Source organism: Lepisosteus oculatus, chromosome 4 (assembly GCF_040954835.1).
Source record: "Lepisosteus oculatus isolate fLepOcu1 chromosome 4, fLepOcu1.hap2, whole genome shotgun sequence".
Taxonomy (NCBI): Eukaryota; Metazoa; Chordata; class Actinopteri; order Semionotiformes; family Lepisosteidae; genus Lepisosteus; species Lepisosteus oculatus.
The window spans coordinates 20277872-20288514 of record NC_090699.1 but is presented as its reverse complement, the minus strand read 5'-3'; the positions used below and the strand labels follow the sequence as shown (position 1 = coordinate 20288514).

General features: G+C 36.0%; 1 protein-coding gene across 1 annotated transcript; it reads right to left on the bottom strand.

Moving 5' to 3' along the window:
- Positions 1–6670: 6670 nt before the first annotated feature.
- c4h10orf53 (chromosome 4 C10orf53 homolog) lies at positions 6671–8357 on the bottom strand. The gene is made up of 3 exons (XM_006630286.3): positions 8183–8357; positions 7800–7919; positions 6671–7495 (listed from the first exon to the last, which is right to left on the bottom strand). Exons 1-3 carry the CDS (start codon positions 8274–8276, stop codon positions 7431–7433), a joined length of 279 nt encoding a protein of 92 aa, XP_006630349.1. The 5' UTR covers positions 8277–8357; the 3' UTR covers positions 6671–7430.
- Between the last annotated feature and the right edge of the window lie 2286 nt (positions 8358–10643).

The following is a 10643-nucleotide window of genomic DNA, read 5'->3' as shown; positions in this document are numbered from 1 at the left end:
GCAGACAGTACTGTAGGTCTAGATTTTGGGTTATAGATTTATATTGAGCACAGAGCCTTCTCTGACCTCATTTTTCAGTTAAAATCTCAAGATCCCCACAAACATTCCTCATTCTTCTCTGCTAGAACTGTTGAAACCTGAAGTCTTTGAGTTCTTTTTTATTATGACATTCCTTTGCCTCTGTCTGCCTTTGAAATGGGGTATGCCAAGGTCAGGCAACATGTACAGTTGTGCTAGGGGGACCAGTTTGGAGATTTACCCAACACAGTTGAATTTATCGTTGACCAGTTCATCAGTGTAGAGTGAGCTTTATGAAGTGGGAGAGACAGAATGCAATTGCCCCTAGCTCTGCCCATGACATAGATAGAGTGTTAAGGTGGGTGACTGCTGTTGAGACTGATAATGTATAGAAGTGCATTCAAATGACACTGTTGTGTCATACAAATGACAATGTTCAGGTGTCTGTGTAGTAAAAGTCTCTTTATTTCATATGCATATGCAGAATTAGTCTTTTATACCTTAAAACAAACATGTTACTATGACACATTCTGAACGAATGATAAGACAACACATGCCAATATTGTTATTAATCATATCTAAGTTGCAAACTAGACAAAAGTTAGTTCCTTTCATACTGTATGTTCTGGGCACACAGCTAGCTTACCTCATGCAGTACGTCCCCTTTATCTTACTGACCGAGGACAGGCAACACATTTATATATTTGGGCACATAGTCAACTTCCAGCCACTAGACTGCATACAGTAGTTTGCAAAAATACAAAAATGATATTATTATCTTACTTCTCAGGTGTTTCCCTTATCTCTAATAATATTACAATTATAGTCGCATCTCCTGTCTCTTCCAAACCAGTATTCATCCTTTACACATTTGTGCATTGTGAAGCCCTTCTCCAGGGGCAGCAGGCAGAAATAAAGGTGCTAAAATACAAGGAATACAATAAATAGTGTCTGCAGGATTATTGAGGATTTCTGCTTCATAAAACGTTTGACTAGTGTGCAAGACAATGAATCACCAGGAATTACTAATGTAATGTAAATTTCTTAATAGGTTTAGTGCCATATCTTTGCCTTTTTGTAGTTTAGATTTGAAGTTTTGATACATGAAATTGAAGCAAACTTTAACAGATGTTTTTCAAAATGATGTGTTACTGAACAGATCACTGTGTAGGGAGACACAGTTTTAAACCTATGACCCACCTAGAGTTCAGTAATCACCATGCAGGAGATTTTAAATGCTGTATGTCAGGATCTGCTCATCCTGTTTCTTAATGGGATAACAGAGGATCTCTCTCTTCAGTGTTTTATCCACATTATCAGGACCCTGATCACTTTTCTGCCATTTAGAACGCTTTCTGTAGATGAGTAAAGATGACTCTGATGCTTATGCAGTAAGTACATATTTATGAACGATCATACTAGTCACCACAGGGACTTTTGTATTTACATAGGACTTTTGTATTTACATGGGACTTGTGACAGCAAAACCTTTTGGTTAGTACTTAAAGAGTTCTTGATTAATACTAGCAATCACTCCCAAGGACAGACAAGTGAAAGAGAATGTTATAGTGACTTCAGCTGCAGAGGACATTAAAGGCCGCCCATACTGTAAATTCAGCATTAAGTAAATTACATTCTAAAAAGGCTATTAAAATGATTAACTTTTAGAATCAATCAGAAATATGATTCATTTCAGTGTTCAGCTTATTGTTCATTTGTCTTCAGCATATTTCCTTCTGTATGTACTGGAACATGGTGACGGATACTAAATCTTTCTCATACAAATTGAAGCTTCATGTTTGCCACCTGGCATTCACAAAGATAGTTGTATATGGTGTTGAACGGTTATGTCCTTTCAGTTATGAGAATAGTGATTATTTCTAAAAAACAATTTTAAAAAACATTTGGTTTCTGTGATGCACAATGAGATGAGGTGTCCTGTCTTGAATAATTAAAAAAAATGATTGCAGCACATTAAAAATAAATGTGTCTTAGGCACGTTAAAACATTTTAAAGTTAATTTGTCCAACTCTAAAGTTCATCACACGCCTGATGCCAGTCCACGCACTATATTACTGCAAACCTTGTAGCTCTTGCCTTGGTGCATGCTGAGACCATATGTGTTGCTCAGAAGTGGGCTGCTCTTAAGCAGAAGACTGCAATATAAAATTAAAGTTTTTACACCTCTTCCAAAAACAGTATGAGGATGAGAAGGCCAATATAAACAATTAAATATAATCTATTGGAACATGGCTGTTCCTTTTAACCACGATTACAGCTGTCCGATGCTGAAACAGTCTTTTGCTTGTTGTACTATTACATATAAAAAGGTCAAGGAATAAATTACATCACCCTTCTACTTGTGCTCCCTAAAGGTCCCTGTTTTTAAATGATCCTTGTTGTGCATCATTACCACACCCAGGGAAGAAAACGTCATACACTCAACCCTGTGAATAACCTCTGCTGCACCTCAGTGGAGTAAACGGACTAATTTCCTCTGCTTTGAGGCCCCTTGTTTAATTTCATGGCCCATTTTCATTTCTTGGCTCTGTAGCAGGATTAACATGGAAACTCGGACTGATGTAATATCTCGTATCACCCTGGGTTCTTCGTTGTGTCAATTTCTTCCTTGTTCAAAGTTTAACCAGGACAAACCTCCAATGTTTCTTTTTGTCTGCTTGAGACAGGACAGGTCTGTACTGTATGTCTGTGTATTAGAGAGCTCCCAGAAGATTTCAAGGTCCATCAGGTGTTTGGCTTTTCTGGATTGGGGTCAGTTGCTCAATACCTGCTAATTACTTCAGGGCATAACAGAGGCACCTTGCCTTACAATTCAAGAAGTTGGTAGAAAAGGCTCATCTTTAAGATTGACAAATATTAAAACATAATCCTGAAAAGTTTTCACCTTTTTTTTAAATGATAGAAAATGCAGACTCTGTGAGGCTGCTGACTGTCTTAAAGAAATTGAGTCATTGGAATAATTTTGATTCATTATATTTGGGTGTAGAGAGAGAAGCCTGTGTTAAAATGATTAGTGACCATAGCAAATCTCCAGTTACTTTGCCTTGTCAGGTGTACTCTTGCCACATCAACTGTCTTAAATGCTGCCCTGTTGTATAGAAACGCTATGCTTTATCAGAGCATGCGAAGAGCCTTTGGTAAGTAAAAACAGCCTTAGGGAGTTACATATACCAATATTTATTATATAAAATATGCAGAGAATGGAATTAAACTAATTTGTGTGCATAAATCCATGGGTACGATTTGATATTTTATTTGTAAGTAAAAGCAATAAGGGTTAGAACTGAACTTCACCCACTTAACGTTTTGCAGAAAAGCCCTTTCACAGGTGTGTAGTGAGTCCTTAAATACAGTAATTAACTAATGTTTATTATAGGCATATTTATTGTTCCTACAGTCTATGATTATTTCTTGGGCTTGAACAAAACCGTCTAAACTTTCTAAGCTGTACTTTAAACAAAACCTTTATTGTCAAATTATAAAATAAAACTCGCACATTAGATTTTACACTTACACTGGGTTTTGCTGTGAAGGTGATACACACCTGTTTCACATTTTGAGAACTTTTGCTGCTGCTGCCTTAAAGCATAAAAGTTAGAATTGCTAACAAACATCTGACTGCACTGCATCAAGTGTATTAAGTATACCTTCAAAACCATTCAGAAAATGAATGGCTTTTAATGATTAATTTAAACTAGTTGTGTACTAGACAATGTCAATTTCTGTAGTGTCTCTGTTTAGGAGAGCTCCAAAATGTCAAATATTCGCATTCAGAGTTTTAGAAAGGCAATGTAGAGAAGCACCTCAAATGTCTATTTGATATAAATCTCAGGGTGGGGGGGACAGTGTCACAAATTCTCAATACAGTATAAGGTCACAGCTGGAACTGATCCTCAGGGTACTTACTGTAAATAGCTGATGTTGAGTCTTATCTGAGAATTGTGATTATTTTCTGGTGTGCTAATTTGTAGGTCTTATCATTCCCTTTTGAATATTCAAACGTATGGCCCAAGAAGAGCATAAGAACATGATAATTACATGAAACCACGCTTCATATCAACAGCTTGGAGATATACTGTAGTGTGTATTCTGTCTGCCAAGCTGCTCCTCTTAAAACTAAGTTAGTGCTTACTGCACTTGTCTCCACTGTTTTCTAGGCTGTACCTTACAATGTGTTAACACACTTAAATACATTAAGAAATATGTTGAAATACTTGGCATTTCAACCACTTCCTTTCAGGGTCACAGATATATATTCTCAATTATACCAAATGTCATAGGTATCATAGTGAAAAGTTGTCACCCTAACCACCAGGGGGATTTTTAAGAAGCTGCTGTCTAAAAATGCATTTAAACTTCTCATGTCTTTCACAGACCTTTTCAATGTTACAGGATGTAACCATGCCTTTAACAAAATACAGCTATAATTTTGGTTTTTGAAAGAATGCTGGTAATTGCTGATAAGAATAGACCTGATTTTACTTTAAGGTATGTTGGTCAATATTCTGTGGCCATATCTTAGCATATTATTTGATATATTCATAACTCTCATACTTCTTTTCTTTAAATCTGTCTAAATGTATTTATTTTTCAAGCTCAATGAAATACACATGTGGTTTTGTTATATTAGGATTCATACAGACCTGTATAATTTTGTGTGTTTTTTTTGTCCTGTACAGAGACCTGTTGTACAGGGACATCAGGGAGAAATCAAGAGCTTAGACAAGTGTGATCACTATATAACAATCCTGCTGTGACTTTATAATAATTATTGATGGGGTGCAAAGATATATATTAAAACCAAAATATATAGTTCCATTGAACAGATATACTGTATAAGGTGGGAGAGGAAACAGATAATCCTGTCTCATAAAAATGGTGGGGAAAAAAAAGTAGGACTGAGCCATCAAAAACCAAAATGGTATTTTTTTCTGAAAGTTCAGAGATTTTTACTTTAATTTAGCCTTTTTTTCTGCTGTGTGGGGAAATGGATATATCACTGGGACCAATGGAGCTTCCATAGCCATGCAGAAGAAGCAGCTGGAAAATAAAAGTGAAGGCCACCTGGTGTTCTTCAGTTCTTTCTCTATGGGGGTTTTAGACACAGCTTTATCATGTAAATTGAATAATCTGTCCCCAATAAAAGAAGATAAAATGAAAATATTGAACTAAGTGGCTTGTCTAGACTAGTTTTCTCTCCAAACACAGCCACGTTTTCAGGTTTATTTCAAACTTATCAAGAAGCTCCTACCACAACATTTCAAATTTGACAGAAATTTAAATCCTTAACAGTTTATAAACAAATGTATCACTTCAGATTGATTCAGTGTAAACATTGAAGTAGAAGGTGGGTATTATGAAAAGATGTGTTCTTGTATATATTATTCAAAGGCCCAACAATTTTCTCTTAATGAGAAAATTTAATTTTCAAATTATACTTGATGCTCAGCAGGCTTTTGTGTTTTTTTTTTAAATGGACAGAGACTGGAATGAACAGTGAGAGATGAAGTCAGGTGTATAATTGTAAAGACGAAACAGATTAGGCTAAAGCTATCAGACAAGGCAATAACCGGGATAATTTCCAAGATGTAACTTTATGTAGAGTGACTATAGTACCACGACACATGAAATGAACCTTGGTATATTGCCTAAGATGAGATTTAATTCTTTGTGACCAGTGTTTAGCCAGAATCTACTGTTCAGGATAATATAAAAAAGACTTGAGTGCTGCATAATATTTGGGTTAGTTGTTAAATACCGCATTGATTAATTGAACTACTAGATTTCCAGACAATACTTTTCAATTAATCTCATATTTTATTCACAGAAAAAGCTTTTGCTTTTTCTTCTGGAGGACTTTCTGGTATTTATTTCACTCATTGTAAAGTCAAAAACTGAAAAGTAAACAGATATTTAATTAAGACCTTTTTGTCAGGGAAAAATACACAGTATCTGTCCAGTCATTCACAATTCCATTAATTGAAGATACTCTGGATAGTGTCCAATTAGAAGAGATAAGCCTTTATATAACTTGCATCCAGGACAGCTACTTCCCTATGGAACAGCTATCGCAGAAATGTCAGAGAGGTTATAGTCAGTAGCCTTTTGTGAAGAAAACAGACAGCTTTAGTCTTCTTTAATTGAAAGAATTCTTTAAGAATAGCAGTTAAGAAGCTTTACAATGGTATTTTTCTTTGTAATGCTTAAAATGTCACAGGCGTGGAATAACAACAGTACATCTACAGTATGCTACAGCTTCCAACAATCCTTTGTAAAAGAAAATGTCAGGTCAGGCAAAACTTCAAATACAACAATTTTGAAATCAGTTTCAAGACTCACCTTGGCATAGATTAAATATCTTCTTTCACAGTGAGACATTCTTGAATGCCAATTATGATTTTGCATAAAAATAAGATTGAAAACCTTAGATAAAGATAATAATATAATTGGATGGTGATGTGTTTGGGAAACAATTAGATGGAAAGACTAAGCTTTCATTTTTTTTACGTCTAGTGTCCTTCAAGTGTACAGTATATGGTAGCTCACTGAAATCCCACAAAAATGTCTATAATGTTTAAATAACTGGTATAACTTTTAGAAAAACGCAAAAACAGCTGTTGGGAAGCAGAAGCAATAACACAAATTGTACTTTTATTTAATGGGGCCCTGGTAACAATGACAAACCAGTACTCAAAATGCTGAATGTGAGCTGAACATGGGTCATAATGCCTTTCAAATCCATCCATTTTCTACCTGCTTCTTTCACTTCCAGGTTATGAGAAAGCCTGCCAAGCAACAGGCACAAGGCAGGGTACTCCCTGGATGGGACGCCAGTTCATTGCGGCGCACACACACTCACTCCAGGATTGTCTTTGGATTGTGGGAGGCAACCAGAGCACATGGAGGAAACCCACACAAACGAGGAGAACATACTAACCCACGCAGATACTGTAGCACTCAGGGTCCAGAATTAAACCTTGAGCCCTAGTGCTGTGAGGCAACAAAGCTAACCACCAGATCACCGTGCTGACCTTTTTTCAAATCTTGTTTTTTAAAAAAATATAGAAGGACTGAGAGTTCTAAGGAAGTGGTTTATACACTTTCTAAGTGAGCATTTTCATTTTGTGAGACTGTTTTTCTGAAATACATCTGAGAACCGAAATTGAGTTAATGAGTCAAAATACATCTGAGTTAATGAAAAGTCAACATGAATGGCAAACATTTAAGAAACAGGATGCAGCCAGTCCTCAGAAACATGACATAAAAATGTTTGGTGTGTTGTGAAAAAGCGTCTTCATTCCAAATTGTTTGACAAGGTGCATACAAAGCAGAGGGAATGGAGGACGTTTAGGACTGATCCACACCAAAAGGGGGATGGGGCGAGTGCCTGGTCAGTAAGCATTTTTAACAGCTTCTTTAGCCTCCTGGCACAGTGGGTCTAGTTTTCCATCTCCTCCTGTAAAAAAATATTGATTAGCATCTTACTGCTCTCTTTCATTATTATTTTTTTATATTTTAGTCTTTGTTTACTAATACCTCCCTTGACTCTTTAATGCATATGCATACTGTTTTTTTTAAACAAAACATTTTAAAACAGATATTAAAGGTTTATTCTCATATGTACTGCACTAACCAGCTTGAGTGCTAGCACGTATGCGATGTTTTTCTCAGCACTTCTAAATTTATTGATCTATGGTGACCCTTCTATCTATGATAGTGATCGTTTCAAAAGCACAAGAGGGATGTTGCAATCTTCTTACCAAAGTCAAGATCTTTAATATTGCATTGAAAAATACACTCTCCGTTTACGACAAGCTCCACCTTGTTCCAGTCAGCAATCTTTTTAAGGACGCATCGATGCCCGTCCTCTTGCAGAGCAGCTAGAAAAGCAGGAGGAAAATTAATTTATGGATAAATAAAAATAGGGTGTTTAACGCAACGTGTTTCAATTCAGTTGCACGTTTCCATTGATTAATGCAAAACTAAATTGTGCCAAACATTACTAAAATCATGTTATATATAATAGCAAAACAATATTATACTTCCTCTAAACAAGTTTCTTCGTTGACTAGTAGAAAATGAACACTAACCGTTTTCTCTTACGAAACAGGTAGTTTAGCTCTGCTAGTTCAACTTAATTTACCTTGAAGACCCTCTAAACGGAAGGTTCTGTGCTCCACGATACCACAAGACTCATACGGACCGAACCGCACTATGACCAGCGAATTTGCAGGCATGTTTAAATACTTCAGTGAGAAAATAATGTATTTTAAACGCCCGTTAATGACAGGCTGCTAGTTTGTGTCGGCCTTAGCAACCATAGCTGCCGACGTTACTAAGGAAGGGAAAGTTGCAGCAATCGAAAAGTGTGTATGCGTTTTATATTGAATCTGCTATCATTATTAGTAATGTTGCCACTGTAATTATGTTGAAAAACAAAAATCACGAGATACTTAGTTTATAATATCCGCTAATCTGTAGCATCAACTTTCTTGCGAAACTGGAATTTTTAAAGTAACACGTCAGTTTTAGTACCTTAGATGGTTTGTTTTCCGTTCATGTATAAAAAGTCCGTGCATAGCCAAACTGAAGCGTTATTGACAGACGTGCTGTGAGTTATTTTGGCATGTTGTGTAGACTGTGAGGGACAAGCACGTACTATAATGGCCATAAAGAGCTCCCGTAGAAAACACGTCCGTATTCTTGTTCTTTAGGCATACTGCTCTATTGATCTTCCCCCCACTTCCATTTATATACAGTATGTTAGACGTTGATACAGTGCAGCCTGGTGCTGGTTCCACACTGTAAGCAAAGTTTACTTCATAGTCTGTGCAGCTGATGGGTACGATTTGGGGTCATTGGCTTGCTTAGAACAAATGTCCATCGAAAGATATACTATGGGCAGTGCTTTGCTGCCTCAAGCAAGTGTTTTAATTGAAAGAAATACCTTTGTATTTCAAATTCAGCATTATTAATGTATAGTGTTAGTTCATGCACAGACTGACTCTGTAGTGCATCTTCACAAAGCCTACTGTTTAAGTTGATAGTGCTGCACCTTTTCCTGTTCTTATTTGATTTAACTGCTTAAAAGCCCTACATTATTTTTCACATTAGGACATGTCATTGGTATACAACTGGACTGTTGTTTTAGCATGGTATGGTAAGCTTACTTCTAATTGATAATTTCCTGAGCCAAGCAGGGCACATCAAAGCTTGTAGTGTAACAGACGGTCAGTGTCCTGCATTGATAACACCTTGGGAATGACTGACATATTTTTTTGTTGAATTGCTTTGCTACCTGTAGACGTTCGTGCAGAATTGAGCTAATTTTGTTTCTGGATCTTATTGAAAGGCTGAGGTCTGGGTTATAGATTTTGGTGTATGCTGGGTAATGGAATGTTTGGCCTGTCAAAAAATGCTTTATAAGACTTGCTCCACTACATGCTTAAATGTGTCATACTGGACCTGGAAAACAGCCATTGAAGAGCTGTTTATCAGTGGGTCCACATGGTACTGTAATTTAAAACTTTTGTGGGTTTTTTACACCCCATGTTCTTCGATTCAAATGTCAGCATCTTTCTGAATGCAAATACTGAAGAAGACATTTGGAGGTCTGGGGTTATCTGCTTGAAGGTGTTTTGGCAATCCCTTTTTTACCTACAGTACCAGTAACAAAGGAATACAGTACCATTTATTTTATCATGGCCCAGCTTAAAATTTCCCTATCAAATATCAAAAGCTCATTGTGGTGACTTTTACATTTCCTTTCATTAAAAAAGATACAGAAACCACTCATCAGTTAATGTAGCATCACACATCCCAAGAAGTGATGAACAGAAATCATTAAATGTGGAGTCCTAACATGTGAGCTGAAAAAGATCCTTATTGCTTAGTCAGCTAGGCTTTAGGCCTTTTTTGTGAGAGCAGAGATCTATGACAAAAACCATGTTGTTTTTCATTGTGCATAAGAACACACTTGGATTTACAAAGTCCTTGTTCCATTTCTCACAAAATTAGAGTTAATATGTACCATATTCCAGATTTCTGCAAAATCAAATCTTAATTTATATTTTGCACATCGCAATGTTTCTAAGAAATTTATCATTTTTTGAAAAGACCTTTTCTGGTCTGACCAGGATAATTACAGTATTAATTGATTAGTCATAATACATTTATCTCTATCATTATATAATTATAGGGACGTTTTACTTATTGATCTTTGTAATGTTTCTGTTCAGTCTCCATGGTGTTTTCTCCAGGAGTTTTTCACTTAACCAAAGGAGTTTTAAATTATTTCTTTGGGAAACTGATATTTTTGTCTTCAATTATTCAGATTCATTTTTTCTTCCAATTTTTATCAGAGAAAATACAGGAGGTGCCTTGCTGAACTGGGGTATCCTCAAATATTTATTTTTTATTCACAACTATTTCTGAAATATGTTTTTATTCTAAACTATTTCTACTGCTTTGGTTAGAGCTGTGTGAAAATATTAATTTACAATTTTCACAAATCTCTCATACTGTATACTGCAGATAATGTGTCTTTGATCTAGCAGATTTGAAAAACAACAGGTTCAAGTATTTTTAATGTAAAAACAAACCTT